This window comes from Mustelus asterias, chromosome 24, assembly GCF_964213995.1.
Source record: "Mustelus asterias chromosome 24, sMusAst1.hap1.1, whole genome shotgun sequence".
NCBI classification, from domain to species: domain Eukaryota; kingdom Metazoa; phylum Chordata; class Chondrichthyes; order Carcharhiniformes; family Triakidae; genus Mustelus; species Mustelus asterias.
In genome coordinates, this window is record NC_135824.1 from 55,308,899 (window position 1) to 55,327,891 (window position 18,993).

Sequence of the window (18,993 nt, forward strand, 5' to 3'; positions counted from 1 at the left end):
AAAAATAAATCACTTTCCAGAAATTGTGTCCTCTGGAGTCGCATATTAATTAATTGATTAAATTACAGAGGAAATGGGGCGGCGCAGTGGTTAGCATTGCTGCCTCACAGTGCCAGGGACCCGGGTTCAATTCCCGGCTTGGGGTCACTCTCTGTGCGGAGTTCACACGTTCTCCCCGTGGGTTTCCTCCGGGTGCTCCGGTTTCCTCCCACAGTCCGAAAGATGCGCGGGTTAAGTGGATTGGCCGTGCTAAATTGTCCCTTAGTGTCAGGAGGACTAGCTAGGGTAAATGCAATGAGGCTGTGGGGAAAGAGCCTAGGTGGGATTGTGGTCGGTACAGGCTCGATGGGCTGAATGGCCTCCTTCTGCACTCTTGTGATTCTAAGACCAGTATGGACCAGTTGGGCTGAATGGCCTGTCTGTGTGCCGTAATGAAAGAAAGTAGACATTTTCCAGAATTGAGGGTGCAGACAGACACCAATCTGCCACTTTACATCAAAGCAAGTTGCAGGTTTCATTACATGTTCCTACTGTGCCATCCTTCCAATCTACAAAACCCTGAAACTATATTGAACTTTGAATTAGAAAATCTGGTTTTACCACCGTCTCTGCTTGATCCCAGTTAATTTACTGAAAAAGTAACTTTGAAAATCTAGTTAGATTAATTGAATTTTTTCTCTCTCTCTCTTTTAGCTGCTAATCAGATTAATCGGGTTGTCAGCCACCCCACGTTGCCAGTCACCATCACCGCACATGACGACAGGTGTATTCGGTTCTTTGACAACAAGACGGGTAAAAAGAAAACTTATTTGTTGGTTTCTTTCGGAGGCTAAAGATGTGGCAGCTGACACCAGAGCTTATTAAATTGTTCTGAACAATGCAATTTGTTCAGACAAGATGGCTGAGATAGGAAGGAGTTCAGAATGGGGTGGCTTGGCAACATCTACCTGCAGGAAATGGTGTAATGAACAGTGCTTAAACCAAATACTTGAGCATGGGCTGTGACATTTCTATTGACTCTGAATGGTCTGGTAAAGGACCAGATTTAGCAGGGTAATCTGAATGATATCCGCCTTTTGGATGGGCGGCACGGTGGTACAGTGCTTAGCACTTCTGCCTCACAACGGTAGGGACCTGGGTTCAATTCCTGGCTTGGGTCACTGTCTGTGGAGTTTTCACATTCTCCCCCATGTCCGAATATGTTTCCTCCGGGTGCTCCGGTTTCCTCCCACAGTCTGAAAGGCGTGCTGGTTCGGTGCATTGGCCGTGCTAAATTCTCCCTCAGTGTACCCGAACAGCCGCCGGAGTGTGGCGACTAGGGGATTTTCACAGTAACTTCAATGCAGTGTTAATGTAAGCCTGCTTGTGACACTAATAAACTTTAACATACAAAGGAAAGTGACCAATTGGAGCTTTTAGTTCATCCTCTAGTACAAATCTACACTTCCTCCCCTCCTCAGCATCGGACCGTCTCGTGAATCACTCAAGAGTTTTGAGTATCTGGATGGATGGGTTTACTCTCCTTGGATGCCCATACTTACCCTAGCATGATTTTGATGCAAATTATGTTACTCGCGATTTGCCAGGTTCACTTCCTGATCTTCAAGTATATTTTGGCCAAATTTTTTAACGTTTGGGAGAGGTATCAGGTGGTGTCTGCGAAACCAGATGTCTTTCAATTCATACATAGGTCAATGCCCTTGAGAGTTGGGGAAGGAAGTTGAAAAACCAGATGAACAAAGTGGACACAGAATAGACGGGGTGGACAGAGGGTGACAGCCATGCTATTCCTTGCCTGGTGACAGAGTAACTGCTGCCTCACAGCGCTAGGAATCCGAGTTCGATTCTCAGCTTGGGTGACTGTCTGTGCGGAGTCTGCACATTGTCACCGTGTCTGCATGGATTTCCTCGGGTGCTCCGGTTTCCTTCCACATTCCGAAAGACGGCTGGTTAGGTGCATTGGCTGTGCTAAATTGTCCCTGAGTGTACCCGAACAGGCACCGGATTATGGCGACTAGAGGATTTTCACAGTAACTTCATTGCAGTGTTAATGTAAGCCTACTCGTGACACTAATAAACTTTAAATTGCCCCTTAGTGTCCCAAGTTGTTTAGGTTAGGTGGATTAGCCATGGTGAATGCGCGGGGTTAGGGGGTTGGGGCTGGGTCAGATGCTCTTTTGGAGAGTCAGTGCAATCTTGATGGGTCAAATGGCCTATTTCTGCACTGTAGGGACCCTGTGGGTCTAACATGAATAGTAATCAGTTGGATGGACTGAGTGATATTTTCCTGTGATGTTCTTTGATCCATTTCTTTTAGGAAAAATGATCCATTCAATGGTCGCTCACTTGGACGCAGTCACCTCTCTTGCTGTAGATCCAAACGGTGTTTTTCTAATGTCAGGAAGTAAGTACTACTCGAAGCAGTTCCTGTTTGTAACAAAAATATATAACCTACTGTTACTGCCTGGAGATTGTTCATTGTGTGGTATTCCACAGCCTTAAGAAATCAAAAGAAACCTGAATCTATAAACCATGTTGTATGGCGGCACAGTAGTTAGCACTGCTGCCTCACAGCACCAGGGACCCGGGGTTCGATTCCTGGTTTGCGTGCGTGCCCGCCCTCCAGGTGCTCCGGTTCCCCCCCCCACGGTCCGAACGGTGTGCTGGTTAGGTGCATCGTCCATGCTAAACTTTCCCTCAGTGTACCCAAGCAGGCGCCAGAGTGTGGCGACTAGAGGATTTTCATAATGATTTATTTGCAGTGTTAATGTAAGTCCAGTGGTGACTAATAAATAAACTTTAACATTACTTTATGTTTGACCTTTTTCAGGACGTCCCAACATATTTAGTGGCCAATTAATTATCTTTTCTTTTGAAGAATGTTCCTGTTGTTAGAAAATATCTATGTTGAGTATGCAAACAACAAAGTCAAACGAACAACAATGAGATCGATGACCAAATAACTTAGTCACAGGAAAAGTCGAGACCGATGTTGGTTTGAGTTACTCTCACACACTTGTCACGTTAAGCACAGAGATGCTAAATTTGGAGACGTTGGTTATAGTCATAGTTAAATTTGCTTTGTATGCTCACACTATTATTTCTTTAGGTGGCAATTTTGGTCGGTTATAAGGTTATCTGTGAGACAGCAGACTGACCATTAGTTGGTGCTTCATTAGTGGTGGCTTTTTTTTAACCAATACTCACTACTGGTTAGATTGCAAATCAATAGAAGAAAGCACTGGTGATGCGGCACACATCTGCAGAGGGGTGACGCTTCCCTGAATCTTACTGGTGAACTGGGAGGAAGCACCAAATAGGGAGCAGCAGTCGTCAGAGGGAGAGCATCTGCAGCTCACAGCTCCCCCAGTGGGTTAGTGGTGAACCCAGAGAGATCATAGGCTCTGTCCCCAATCCGCACTGAATTGACTAACTTTAGCCACCGCTGCAGCACTACAGTGGGGCTCATCTCTTTGGGTTAGAGAGGAGAAGCCAGTGTTCCCTCCCCTCATCCCTATCTAACAGCTGTTTTAGAAAATACAAGGACAGGATCGGGTTTCTCTGTCATCTCCACTGCCCTGCAAGAATAGTTAAAGTTTATTTATTAGTCACAAGTAAGGCTTACATTAACACTGCAATGAAGTTACTGTGAAATTCCCCTAATCGCCACAGTCCGGCGCCTTTTTGGGTCAATGCACCCTAACCCGCACGTCTTTCAGACTGTGGGAGGAAACCGGAGCACCCGGAGGAAACCCACGCAGACACGAGGGAGAACGTGCAAACTCCACACAGTGACCCAAGCGGGAATCGAACCCGGGTCCTTGGTGCTTTGAAGCAGCAGTGCTAACCATGTGCTACCGTGCTGCCCTTGTGGGCATTCATTGACCAGACTCCAAGCCATGAAGAATGACCGCCTGGAATTGTTGGGCTGGTGCTTCAGCAAGAGTGAGCTTTTAAGAGTGGACCAGGAGAAATAAAGCAGGATAGAATTGAAACAACTCTGTATATTGGCACTTCTAAATTACTGTGGCACAGACTGATAACATATTCATTTAGACAAATGCAAGGTGATGCATTTTGGTAGATTGAACCAGGGCAGGACTTACTCAGTTAATGGTAGGGCATTGGGGAGAGTTACAGAACAAAGAGATCTCTGGGTACATGTTCATAGCTCCTTGAAAGTGGAGTCACAGGTGGACAGAGTGGTGAAGAAGGCATTCGGCATGCTTGGTTTCATTGGTCAGAACATTGAATACAGGAGTTGGGACGTCTTGTTGAAGTTGTACAAGACATTGGTAAGGCCACACTTGGAATACTTGCAATTCTGGTCACCCTATTATAGAAAGGATATTATTGAACTAGAAAGAGTGCGGAAAAAATTTACTAGGATGCTACCAGGACTTGATGGTTTGAGTTATAAGGAGATAGATTGGGACTTTTTTCTCTGGAGCGTAGAAGGCTGAGGGGTGATCTTATAGAGGTCTGTAAAATAATGAGGGGCATAGATCAGATAGATAGTCATTATCTTTTCCCAAAGGTAGGGGAGTCTAAAACTAGAGGGCATAGGTTTAAGGTGAGAGGGGAGAGATACAAAAGTGTCCAGAGGGGCAATTTTTTCACACAGAGGGTGGTGAGTGTCTGGAACAAGCTGCCAGAGGTAGTAGTAGAGGCGGGTACAATTTTGTCTTTTGAAAAGCATTTAGACAGTTACATGGGTACGATGGGTATAGAGTGATATGGGCCAAATGCGGGCAATTGGGATTAGCTTAGGGGTTTTTAAAAAAAAAAGAGCGGCATGGACAAGTTGCGCCGAAGGGCCTGTTTCCATGCTGTAAACCTCTATGACTCTATATTGATTTTTGCTGCTTAATTTCACCAATTCCAGTGGAAGTGAAAGAAGAACCTAGGAGAGGTACAAAGTCGAGGCATCCCAGCTCCTGCTAAAAACATAGGAAAATGTGGGGCAGGGAGCTTCGACCTTCAACCTGTTTTGGACACCTAATGGTCAAGCTACTTGCCTGTCTTTTCTGTTACATGGTCTGCATTGAAGGAGGGAAAAACTTAATAATGGTCTTCTGAGTCTAGAATGAAGGGGTACAGTTTCAGGACAAGGGGCTGAGAGGAGGAGAAATTTCTTCACTCAGAGGATTGCGAATCTTTGGATTTCTCTACTGCAGCAAATTGCGGACGATCGGTTGAGTAGATTTAAGAGATTGACACACAAAAAAGTCAGGGGTTATGGGGATAGGGTGGGAAAATGAAACGGGGAGCAAGTCTGCCATGAATTTACCGAATTGATCACTTATTCTTCTATTTCTTTTTGTAACTGACACCACCGGAAAACAGCTTGATCGATCATTTATCTCGTTGCTGTTTGCAGAACCATGTTGTGTGAAAATTGACTTCTGTAATTGCTTATGTAGCAACAGTGACTGCACCTCATTGGCTATGAAGCAGTTTGGGATGTCCTGAGGGAATGATGCTCCTATAAATATGCATGATTTTTCTTTTAGCTTCTTTGCCAATTGTGCAGATCTTAAATTTCTGAGTGTCCCTAATTGAACAGGTCATGACTGCTCGATCCGACTCTGGAACCTGGACAACAAGACCTGCGTTCAAGAAATCACAGCGCACCGGAAGAAGTACGATGAAGCAATCCATGACGTCACCTTTCACCCAAGCAAAGCCTACATTGCCAGTGCAGGAGCAGACGCCCTCGCCAAGGTGTTTGTATGACACCACATCACCTCTTCCCACCCTGGCCTCATTCCTCTGAGCAGGTGAGCTTCAACACTGCAAAGCCATCTATAATGTCCTGTTTACGGTGATGGAGGAGGGAGGTTGGGAGCGATGATCCCTCTAAGCTACACGCTGGCACGGATGCTCATGAAGGTACCATGCAGGCCACTCACAAACTGTCCCTTATCGGTACCATGCAAAAAATAATAATAAAATGTACTGCGCATTGAAATAAATAGGCTGTGCACTACCAAGAAAATGTTGAGGGATTATTGGTTGGGTCCAATGGTGTAGAGGATTTGTGTAGCAGTGACAAGAGCTTGGTCAGACTGTACCGTTTGGTAATTGTACCAGCTAGTGTTTAAATAATCTCTTACACTATGAAGGGCATTTTGGGGTCTGCATTTTGGCCGAGAGTCCAGATCTTAGTTAACGTTCCTGCTCTTTGTCAGTACCTAGGGCCCCTTATTGTAAGGTGACTACATAATGGCTATTGGGATTGGGGTTGATCACAGCGCTGTCCGGTCGAATAGCCCCCTGACACTGACTGCATGAGGAAGGGCCCCTTGAGCAAGGCATTGTGGGGGGGGGAAGGGTGGCAGTGGCATTAATATATCTCATTTGCAAGAATCAAACCAGATGTGGGGGTGGTGGTGTAGTTATGAGATGCACTGAATTACAAAATGGTGGAAACCTTTGATTTGATTTATTATTGTCACATGTATTAGTATACAGTGAAAAGTATTGTTTCGTGCGCGCTATACAGACAAAGCATACCGTTCATAGAGAGCAGAACGAGAGAGTACAGAATGTAGTGTTACAGTCATAGCTAGGGTGTAGAGGAAGATCAACTTAATGCGAGGTAGGTCCATTCAAAGTCTGACAGCAGCAGGGAAGAAGCTGTTCTTGAGTCGGTTGGTACGTGACCTCAGACTTTTGTATCTTTTTCCCGACGGAAGGAGGTGGGAGAGAGAATGTCCGGGGTGCGTGGGGTCCTTAATTATGCTGGCTGCTTTGCCAAGGCAGCGGGAAGTGTAGACTGGGTCAATGGATGGGAGGCTGGTTTGTGTGATGGATTGGGCTACATTCACAACCTTTTGTAGTTTTTTGCAGTCTTGGGCAGAGCAGGAGCCATACCAAGCTGTGATACAACCAGAAAGAATGCTTTCTATGGCGCATCTGTAAAAGTGGGTGAGAGTCCTAGCTGACATGCCAATTTCCTTCATCTTCTGAGAAAGTCCAAAGATGTGCAGGTTAGGTTGATTGGCCATGCTAAAATTGCCCCTTAGTGTCCTGGGATGCGTAGGTTAGAGGGATTAGTGGGTAAAATATGTAGGGATATGGGGGTAGGGCCTGGGTGGGATCGTGGTCGGTGCAGACTTGATGGGCCGAATGGCCTCTTTCTGCACTGTCGGGATTCTATGATGATTTCTATGAAGTAGAGGCGTTGGTGGGCTTTCTTAATTGTAGTGTCGGCATGGAGGGCCAGGACAAGGTGTTGGTGATCTGGACACCTAAAAACTTGAAGCTCTCGACCCTTTCTACTTCGTCCCCATTGATGTAGACAGGGGCATGTTCTCCACGGTGCTTCCTGAAGTCGATGACAATCCCCTTCGTTTTGTTGACATTGAGGAAGAGATTATTGTCATCGCACCAGTTCACCAGACTCTCTATCTCATTCCTGTACTCTGTCTCATCATTGTTTGAGATCCGACCCACTACGGTGGTGTCATCAGCAAACTTGAAAATCGAGTTGGAGGGGAATTTGGCCGCACAGTCATAGGTATATAGAGAGTATAGTAGGGGGCTGAGAACACAGCCTTGTGGGGCACCGGTGTTGAGGATGAATCGTGGAGGAGATGTTGTTGCCTATCCTTACCGATTGTGGTCTGAGAGTTAGAAAGTTCAGGATCCACTTGCAGAGGGAGGAGCTGAGCCCCCGGCCACGGAGTTTGGCGATGAGTTTCGTAGGAATACTGGTGTTGAAGGCTGAACAGTCGTCAATAAATAGGAGTCTGACATAGGTGTCTTTGTTATCCAAGTGTTCCAGGGTTGAGTGCAGGGTCAGGGAAATGGTGCCTGCTGTGGACCTGTTGCGGCGGTAGGCAAGGTGTAGTGGATCCAGGCAGTCTGGGAGGCTGGAATTGATTCATACCATGACTAACCTTTCGAAGCACTTGTGAAACCTTGTGGCTTCCTGGATGGCAAGCTTCAAAATTCAGCAGCCTTCCAGGAAGAAGAGTTACGTTTTAGTGCTTCCAGCCTACACAGGCTCTGATACATCCACTAGGGCACAGATCTCTGTCCACCCAGCCCTATTTTTCTTTGCATTTCTTATCCATTGGTTATTGTTCTTTGGATTTTGTGGGCCCGGAGGTTTGGAAGATCTGATTTTAGCTCAGTTGCTTTGCATAAATAAGAGCAAGGGTAATAGGAGCAGAAGTAAGCCATATGGTTCCCAAAGCCTGTTCCGCCGTGAAGGATAGGGTTTCCATCTCAACTCCAGTTTCTCACCCTATCCCCACTTCTTTACTGGTGGGAAAACTCTATCCCCAAAACCCTGCTGTATCTCCATATTTTACTGATGGGAAAATCCAATTTGAAACACGAGCTCTGATGTTATCGATAGCTTTAATTATGTAGGAATTAATGGGAAGATAAATTACACCATAAGGCTTCATTACGTTACTTTCATTAGATGCAACAAGCTTCAGCATGCCTGCACTTGATAGTTGCATTGTCAGTATTAACACTTTAAAAATCATGATTGAGAAACAAGTTCATGTCTAATGTGTTAACTCTCCCTTTTCAGTAGGGTGGCACAGTGGTTAGCACTGCTGCCTCACAGCGCCAGGGACCCCGGGTTCGGTTCCCGGCTTGAGTCATTGTCTATGTGGAGTCTGTACGTTCTCCCAGTGTCTGCATGGGTTTCCTCCAGGAAAAGGGAAAAGCTCTGGTTTCCTCCCACAGTCCAAAGATAGAATCATAGAAACCCTACAGTGCAGAAAGAGGCCATTTGGCCCATCGAGTCTGCACCGACCACAATCCCACCCAGGCCCTACCTCCATATCCCTACATATTTACCCGCTAACTCCTCTAACCTACGCATCTCAGGTCACTAAGGAGCAATTTTAACATGGCCAATCAACCTAACCCGCACATCTTTGGACTGTGGGAGGAAACCGAAGCACCTGGAGAAAACCCATGCAGACACGAGGAGAATGTGCAAACTCCACACAGACAGTGACCCAAGCCGGGAATCGAATCCAGGTCCCTGGAGCTGTGAAGCAGCAGTGCTAACCACTGTGCTACTGTGCCGCCCGTAATTGTGCAGGTTAGGTGGATTGGCTATGCTGTATTGCCCCTTTGGTGTCCAAAGATATGTAGGTTAGGTGCATTGGCCATACTAAATTCTCCCTCGGTGTACCCGAACGGCGCCGGAGTGTGGCGACTAGGGGATTTGCACAGTAACTTCATTGCAGTGTTAATGTAAGCCAACTTGTGACTCTAATAAATAAACTTTAAAAACAACAGTATTACACTGTATATTTTAACCTCCACTATTTGCGTCCAAGGAGCCTGCTTTCTTGATCTGGGAAGTGGTACAGGGTCTTACTTTAGGTTGTTAAAAGTGGGATGTGTGTGAATCATATTTAATTAAATGGCTTGTGTGGCAAAGCCTCTAGGAAGGTCCAGAGATGATGCCTGTTGTCACCTGGGGCAAGAACTGGTACGGTTGACACAGCAGAGACTGAGAGAACTCATCCAAGCTTCCTGCTACGGAGGTCTCTTCACTCGTCCTTCATCGCAAAAGTGCTTGGAGGAGGTGGGCAACATTGGGACTGACTGATAATCACCTTTTGATACTCATCTACATTGTTGGCATGTGTAGAACAGCCATTTAGGTAAGGTAATGGAGAGAGTTACAGTACATAGGGACCATAAAGTACAGTCATAAAGTTTATTTATTAGTCACAAGTAAGGCTTACATTAACACTGCAATGAAGTTACTGTGAAATTCCCCTAGTCATCACAGTCCGGCGCCTGTTCGGGTTAATGCACCCTAACCGGCACGTCTTTCGGACAGGGAGGAAACCCACGCAGACATGGAGAGAACATGCAAACTCCTCACAGACAGTGACCCAAGCCAGGAATTGAATCCTAAGACAACAGTGCTAGCCACTGTGCCACCCGTGTCGAGAGACACACAAACACTGCCACGAAGCAGGGAAATTGTAGTTTTAATAAAAACCTATAACTAAAATTGTTTGAAAAGCTCACTTCTGCTGCCGGGTGGTCAAGTATTTTCTTTGTGTGTGGATATGTAAAAATACTATTTGCGTTTAAAGGGGAAAAGTATCTGTCTGATTAATCTTTCCCCTTAATTTGTGTTTCACAGACTGGTATCTGCTCGTCTAAAAAGGGTTGATCCCACATTCCTCTCAGAACGGTTGCCTTTGAATCAGTGAATGAAGATGACTTGCCCTCCAACCATCAAGTTCAGAATCCCGGGTTCGCAGTCCTGGGTTGTGCCCCCCCCTTGCCCTCCTCCACACCTTTCGTAGCAAAGCTCAGGATTTGCGTTTAAACCTTTTCAGGGGCATGTGTTCACTGAACTTTCTACACCATGTGTATATGTTTTAAACTTTCCAGAAAAAAAAAGGTTTGGTAAATTTTGTATAGTTACCCGATCGTGGGCTGTGTGAAATAAGTAAAATAACTAGCAACGGTGTAGGTCGAACCGTATAAAGGTGCAAGAGCGTGTTTTGTGCTGGTATAAATTATTTTTAATGATTGGACTACTTCTTTAATATAGCCTGCTACTGGCAAGGTTATGTTTTCTTTCCCTGGCCGGTTATCCATCTTGTCCCAGTTTAGTATTGACATGGAATACAGCAGCAGGCACACATAACAGGGCTAAACGTTCTTCTTTTAGTCCTCTCTCTCTCCCCCCTGCCCCCCCCTTAATAATATAGCACTGGGTGGTATCACCAGGGGACACACATACACACACGTAGAAGTGGACCAAGGTCCCCCAACTTGGGCTCAAAAGAATATGAATGTAGTAACGTTTAGTTAAGGGTGGCTTACAGCTACCTCTCCCCTCATAATCTGAGGATCACTTCACCCGACGGTGTTGAATGTAGTCTATAAGACCTACCCCATTGGATTAATAAACAAACGCTCCTACTCTGGATAATTTAATTTAAAGTAGTTTTCCTGAATGAACCATTTCCCACACCGTTCATTATCTTCTGGAGGCTATCTATCTGATGCTCCCTTTCGAGACTGTAAAGCCCACGCTTCTCCAAATGTCTTCTCGATACTCGGACCGTTGATATGAGGGAACAGGCTGGCTTTGCTCCTTGCCCAAATGTTTGACTTGATCTGACAGGAAAACTATACAATTTGGCCGTGACTTCTTCCGACTTCTGTACAGTTCACAGTTCTGTTGGCTTGTCGATTACTGCTTTGCAGTGGTTGTGATGTGGTAACTCAGCACAGAGGGGAATCAAACCTGGGACCCTCCAGGTCCATATGGCCCATGGTATACCTTTAAGGTAACCACTGCTGGGAACAGGAATGAAAGTGTCACATGCTTGCCTTCATTGAAATTATGCTGGTACCACAACTGTGGTGACCAATTTGGAAGTTTTGTTTGTACAAAATATTCTTTCAGGGATTATCTGATCCTTATCTAGGGAGAAGGGGCATCTTGGAAAGGGCAAAATTGAATTATTTTAGTCACTTGAAAAGACGGGGTAAAAGGGTAGATTTATTCAATTTGTGATAGATTCCAAAAACAATCTTGGGACTTGCTGCAGAGGTCACTGCAGGCAAATCTGTCCTTAAGTCAATCCTGTGATATTAAATTTATCATCATGTTCAAATTCCCAAATTGTCATCCCAGTAGGTAAAGCTTGGCACGGTGGGTGAAAAAAATACCCGTTTATCATGAAGAAGGCTAAAGTACAGCTCATGTTGTTATGCCTGCAAGTGACTTGTCATTGGTTTGAGACGATGTCTCCAGTTGAGCTATATGTGGAGCAAGAAGGTCCCAGGTTCAATCACTCAGCCTGCGCTGAGTTAGCTGTCAGTGTTAGCCCCAGGATTGGAGAGTGGGACTATTGCCCGCGCGCGCGTGCCCCCCCCCCCCCCCCCCCCCCGCTCCTTTGAAAGACGTAGATGCTGGTTGAGGTCAGGATTAGGCTCAGTGGTGAGCCGGACCCACAGCCATCCTCAAGCAGAGAGGATTGGAGATTGAACAAATGAAGAAGCCTCTTGAGGCTGGGAGCACGGGCAAAACCTTTCCGGAAAGTCAAAGAGCCCTTTCCTGTCCCGTCACATCATTCGAAATGCTGTACATCTATAAAGTCAATTTAGAGCAGGATTCCAGAACATTCCACCGCAGTGTCTATAGCTTTATCAAAACACGGATCGCCTGGAATTTTCAGTGGGGTTTCGCCTGGAATTTTCAGTGGGGTTTCTCCAGATCTCTTGCCTTAAATCATGATGATCAATGGAATCTCGAGAGTCCGGTTAATAAATGTCACTTCCCTGGAGGTCGAGCCAAGGTTATGGTGGGTAGTCAGGAGCATCCTGTAGAAATTCTCCCCCCTCGTGTTTTTCGTTCTGGGGTATAAGTGCTGCCAGAACTAAAATAGTTATTGAAGGGAGAAGGCATTTGGTGAGAAATCTACCGCGTGGAACAGTGGGGAGCTCATCCTGTGCCATTCTTCAAGAGTTCAGCTCACTATGCCGGTGTTCCCACCCGGATATTCAGGAATACATTAAATAACATGGTTAGGGGAGGTGGTTTATGGTAATAGTCTCTCAAGTATCAACATGGGAGAAATCTAAACCTATTTCTGACCATTCTCCCAGAATGCAGGTGAAATGCAGTGAGTGGTTATCCCTGTCAGTATATCTTTGCTGTTCCCTTGGGTTGATCAGTTTGCAACGTTGGTTAAATATGCTGGTTTAAAATGAGGTATAACAGGGACAAGTGCCCTCCTGGCTAACTTAAGTAAAGTTAAGTTTATTTATTAGTCACAGGTAGGCTTACATTAACACTGCAATGAAGTTACAGAGAAAAATCCCCTAGTCGCCACACTCTGGTGCCTGTTTGGGCATGGCCAATTCACCTAACCTGCACGTCTTTGTGGGAGGAAACCGGAGCACCCGGAGGAAACCCACGCAGACACAGGAAGAACGTGCAAATTCCACACAGACAGTGACCCAAGCCGGGAATCGAACCCGGGTTCCTGGAGCTGTGAGGCAGCAGTGCTAACCACTGCGCTACCGTGCCATCCCCCACTTGGTTGGTAAATTGAATGATGCTGAGCCACACAAAAGGACTTCGAGGACGAGTAAACAATGAAATGTTTGGGCTATCAAGCCTGCTCTATCTAGGAATTTGACATCCATCACCTGCTGGTTCCCTAATGAAGGAACACTAAGTTCACTTCCATTAGATGGTTGGGAGGAAATTAAACCATGTGTAATTTTCTCCATAACACTCACCTGCTCCTGCCCAACTGAGAATTAATCTCCCCTTAAAGATGTGGATTGAGCACCTTCTCTGGGAGTCTGTTTCTTGTGTCCGCTCGGTGCTGGTACTAAGGAGGGTCTCCCATTTAGGCCAAGTTCTGTGCTGAGTTAGTTCTCAGCCAAGGCAATATAACTGGCCCCCATGCCCCTGAGCTAAGGTTATATACCAGCGTGATATGCTGCTCCTGATCACTATCGGGTGACCCTTGCTGGAACTTGGGCTTGAGGGTGCTTGGGCGAAGTCAGGATTGGAGTTCCTTCTAATGCTTTTCCGCAGTGAAGCAACCTGCTAACACTCACTATCCAGACTAACCCCTGGGTGAAGTGCTGGAGAGCTGCTAGTGGACCTCGTACCTCAACACGAGAGTGTCGCCTTCAGAAGAGGAAGAAAAAGGGAAGTTACTATATATTTTTACTTTGAACTGTAAACTACGTTCACCACCAGGTGAACAATGGCAACCTCCCATCTTCATATCTTATTAATCACGTATAGATTATTTACCAGGAGACCAACGCTACAGTAAACTGTTAATTCTGCACCATATGTTCAAATTACAGAATAGTAATCCATTTAATTAGTCAGTACAAAGTCAGTGTTTTTGAAATAAAACTATAGACAATAATGTTTAAAAGTAAATAGAGTATGAAATGTAAATACACAGTGGACAGTAGCACCAAGAGGCACCCTGTCATAGATATTTTAAATACTGCTTGCTTTCTACAGCATTGTTGCTTCTAGATAGGTTCACATTCCAGCAGTGTTTATTTAATAATTCTTTGGGCTCCTTCAACATCTCTGAGTAGCTGTGCTGGACAGACCAGGCATGTCTTCCGTTCAATTGCCTGTAAGCAGAGAGTTTGGCAGTTGTCAGTTGGGGCAGGAGTTGGCACGCTGTAGGTGGTCTCAATGCTAGGCAGGATAATTGGACAAAAATCCTGCTGCTACTGGTCGCTATCAAGTTGCGGAGGGTAGGGGATCACTGGAAAGTGATGGTCATTTAATGAGTGCAGGCCTGAGAGGGATAGAGGTTATGTGGGCAGTCGATGAGGGCAGATCAATCTTCGACTCCAATGCCCTCCATGTTTGTTTAGCTCACCAGCACTTAATCCTCTTCATGCTAAATTGGCAACCAAAATCTTTCTTTTCTCTGTCAAAACATATTTTGTCTCCTAACATTTTTTTTTTCTGCTCGCTTGTAAATTTGACGGATACTTCCACCCTCGTGTTTCAGTGGGAGAATGCACTTGCTTGATGTGGTGAGCCATACAGATCAGGAATGCCTTTGAGTTCAATCCTCTCCGGATCTCTGAGTGTGAAAGAGATGGGGAAGTTCGGACAGCTTTTCAGTTTGCTTGCCTTTGACTTGCGCTGAAAAGCGCGCGCGTGTAGTCTCCAGATGACCTTGGTATTAGTCTTGCTGTGATGTGGCACCTCTCCCCTGGCCCACAGGTCACAGACAAATATCCTGACCACACTTAATGTCAGAGATACGGAATGGCTTACTCAGCCAAGTATAGCCTTCAAGAGGAGAGGAAAGGGAGTATTGGTGAGCTGTGAAGAATTAAAGTATTTTTATTATATTGCGAGCTAAGCAAAATGTTTAAGTTCTTACATAAATGTGAACAAAATGCCTCAAGGTGACATTGACCTTTGTTTATTTCAGGACTAACATTTTCTTCATGTGGAATTTAACAAATATTACCGAGCTGTGTAGCAAAGTAGGAAGCAAAACCTACATAACAAATACAGTTCGCACAAAGACTTTGACAATGATTTTATATATATATATATATTTTCAGTTTGTTTATATTGTAAAAGGTATAATAACTGTTCTGTGGAATTCAGAACTACATTCTGTTCAGTGGACTGTCCAAAGCTTTTGCCTCCATGAGCTGACTAGGTGCATCTATCTTAGGGGCTGTATAGAAAGTTTAAATCCTTTTTCCCCATCTGTCCAAAACTGCTGCTACTGGCGGCTTGATATTCTGATTTTTGGATTCATCCCTCAGTGAGGCAACAGCTCCAAGAACCAACCTTTTCCCAAAACTCCAGACCCACAAAATTCAAACAGGGCAAGCTAGCAAAGGAGAAATATGGGCACAGGTAAAGACTGAATTGTCTAAGACTCGTGGGCCGTGCTTTGGACATCCATATAGGTGTATTTCCCAGTCAGAGGTCTTCTGGCTTAAGTCCCTTTTTGCTGTGCAAATCGTGTACCTGTTATTAAATTCCTGTCGACAAGATTCTTGAATATACCATCCCTGGAAGTTTTTCTTTGCAAGTGTGGGTGTTTAATAATAGAACGCAGGCTGGCAGGCCAGCTCAGTGTATGCAGAGAACGAAACGCTACCTGGAACAATCTGAGTGGGGTCTTTATACAAATGTGTATTTGTAAGGGATTACACTGCAGAGGGTTAATTTTAATGCTTAAAAAAAGAAATCGCTTAAGAGTTGGGTTTTACAGGATTAGTTTAACTTTGTAAGCAGCCAGGGTCATTTGACTCCAGAATCTTTGGTGACAGGAATTTCCTGCCACAAGCAGGAAATTCAAGGCAGCATTGGGATTTTGTAGAGGGAATAAAATGTCGGTTACTTAAATCCAGATTTGATGTTTCAGTTTATATTTTTAATCCTGATCTCTTTATGTTTTCTTCTTCGATGTCTTGTCACCGGTTTCCTCCTTGACGTTAGTTCAGGTGGACCCCAGTGTGATAACGAAACAGAGAGCGTGGTCAACAAAGATCATAACTATAATTTAATCAATTGGTAACTATCAACTAGCCTTTCCTTTTCAGAATGTCTCTCTCTCTCCTCGCCCCCCCCCTCCCCTCCCTCACCCACCAACATAAAAGCAGAAATCATTACTTCAGGATGAGAGATGAGTTCTCAAATTTCGGACTGGTTATATTTTGGAAAAATGAGACCCTGGACATAACACTGGCATGTGTGAATCTAAATGTTCATATTCTGGAGTGCCCCTGTCTGCGAAAGGCCCTTTTTTACCTTCTCCATTTTTTTTTGTCACTGCAGCATGTGCCATCCTCCTCCACCTCTCCATTCCCCCGCCCACTCCCCTTTTCTTAAAAAAAACATTCAATATCCAGCCTCGGCCTGAATGCGCAGAAAACTCCAGGAGGAGCCCTGACTCTGTCCCTTATTCTGAATTCCTCTTTGTGAAACCGGCAGCTCCAACCAGCCAGCTGATCGCTGACCACATTTTTGTGGGCCATTATCGTACGGTCGATTTACTGCGTGTCCTGTTTCCTTACAGTCAGATGTGCAGTCAACAGTGGAGCGCTTGTTTGCAGTCAGCTGTTTGTAACGCAAAGAAACCTCAAAACGGCTTCCCTGCTCTACTTGTTACTCAGGATCCTGGTACATCTAATCAGCCCCTCTGTCCTCCTGAATGTGTCCTGGTTAAAAATAAATTAATGCCTTATGGCAAATGTTCTGGGGGTTTTTTTTTTAAGTAGATGGTAGCCACCATGAACGTGCTGGAAGGAACTTTGTCCAACGATAGCTATTGGTTGTGGTGCCTTCCAGTTTACTGCTGTCAAAATCTTGTTGATGCCCTTGGAGTCGTTTTTATCACGACTCCCATTGAAAGAGGCAGGTGGGAGATCGGTCCAATTCTTTGCCAATGTTAAACTGCCCAGTAGGGAATCATACAAGGAGACAGCTGTTACATTACTCCACATCTTATTTTCTTGCCTACTTCGATGTCCTGGCTTTAGCATAACCCCTTGCTTTGACCAAGATAGGATGTCATAGATTAAGCTATTAAACCTTTCCTCCCACCTCTCAAACATTAGCGTGACTGGGAAATGCACCTATATGGATGTCCCACGACCCCAGCTTTTTATTAAAACTGGGAGAAAAGTTTAATTTCTAGAGAAGTCCTTTTCTTTAATGGTTACAGGTTGGTTGTCCCATGAATTTGCAGGAATTGTTGTTTTCCCGGGTCTCGTTTTGGCAGCCAGTAGGCTTCTTAACCCCCCTCCCCCCAAATGATTCCCCCCTCCCCACTTCTTCCCAGAAAACACACCTGAGCTCTATAGCACTGCCAACAATAAGCAAACTAATTCTGAAAAATGTCTGGTTTGGAAAAAAGTTATTTTTGCAGTTCTTAAAAATAAATCAATGCAAGACTTTAGAAAGTGTGTGACTGGGGTCTTGTTTGCAGGTTCTCAATGGGGCACGATTAACCTCCCAATCCCTTTTTAAAAATAACTTTTTCTTCCTCTGTGAACTTATTGCAAACAAACTGTATATTGTGTAAAATTTTAAATATGTGATATTTTGTACATCTCACTGTATCTCAAATAGTTGTGTATTTATCAAAGACTACTGTAACTCTTTTTTATGGCACTTGTTTCCATGTCTATTTATTTTACTTTTGTCTTAATTAATCAGTGATGTTCCGTAAGTGAAAATGTCTGAAAATAAAGTGTTTGTTTTCTACAGAGTCTGTCCTAGTAACGCAACTGCATTCCTACTTGATCAGAACACTTGCTTCGCATTGCCCTCTGTCGGTTGATGAATATAACTTTTCTTTTATAAACAAGATTGTGACCGAGTTGGGCACTTAGGGCTCTACAGCTCTTTACTGGTCAGATCCTGCAATTGGACGGTCACAGGTAACTGTTTACATACAGGTTTTTCATCCTAAATATTTATGTAGTCTCATTGTAAAATGTTACCATAAAAGGGTGACCAAAAACCATAACAGGAAGGGCTTGCTTACACGAGATTGTAATAAATATTTAGATATGTCTGTATTTGCAACAAAGGATGATTAGGGGATTGACAATGTATCCTGATTAACAATGGTACGATGTGACACTGCAGATCTTGTATTGTGAGTGCTCAGTCTATCCTGATAGTCGAGTGCAGTCACAAGGGAGAACTGCTTTGCTGTCCTTCAGACCAAATGTGAAACAAGGACACAGCTGCTTGATCCACTTCTTCAGCTGGTTGTAAACGATCCCATGATGTTACTTGAAGAAAAGCAGAGAGGGCTTGTCCTATTACCCTGGTCAACATTACTCCTGCAGACACCAGCAGAACAAAGATGAACTGATTTTTATCTCTCTGCTATTTGGAGGACCTTGCTGTGGAGGACTGCCACATTTGCCTACATTGTGAAAGTGGCTGAACTTCGAAGTAATTTATTGGTTGAGAAAAGTTTTTAAAGCTCATCTACCACTGAAACCTTCATCCAAGCCTTTGTTACCTGTGGTCTGAATCAGTGCAATGCTTTCCTGGCAATCTTCCACTTTGTACCCTCTGAAAACAGTGGTTAGCACTGCTGCCTCACAGCACGAAGGACCCAGGTTCAATTCTGGCCTTGGGTGACTGTCTGTGTGGAGAGTGCATGTTCTCCCGGAGCCTGCATGGGTTTCCTCCGGGTGCTCCAGTTTCCTCCCACGGTCCAAAGATATGCAGGTTAGGTGGCTTGGCCATGCTAAATTGCCCCTTAGTGTCAGGGGGATAAGGCCTGGATGGGATTGTTTTTGGTGCAGACTGAATGGGTCAAATGGCCTCCTGCACTGTAGGGATTCTAAAACATAACGTAAGTTTATTTGCAACTCTTGTCGCTTGTTTCCTAGCTCGAACCATGCCTGGTTCAACCCACCTCTTGTTCTCATTGAACTACATTGGCCCCCGATCTGGCAATGCCACAGCTTTAAAATACCCATCAT

At 44.8% G+C, this 18,993-nt stretch overlaps 1 protein-coding gene across 1 annotated transcript in view; it reads left to right on the forward strand.

The window, feature by feature from the left end:
• The window catches only part of LOC144511409 (striatin-3-like), a 76,397-nt gene extending 58,640 nt beyond the window's left edge, over positions 1-17,757 (forward strand). Inside the window, exons 15-18 of the mRNA XM_078241739.1 lie at positions 694-792; positions 2,318-2,404; positions 5,567-5,780; positions 10,139-17,757. Coding sequence (XP_078097865.1) covers positions 694-792; positions 2,318-2,404; positions 5,567-5,736 — 356 coding nt within the window. The 3' untranslated portion in view covers positions 5,737-5,780; positions 10,139-17,757. The remainder of the gene's footprint in view (positions 1-693; positions 793-2,317; positions 2,405-5,566; positions 5,781-10,138) is intronic.
• Positions 17,758-18,993: the final 1,236 nt, after the last annotated feature.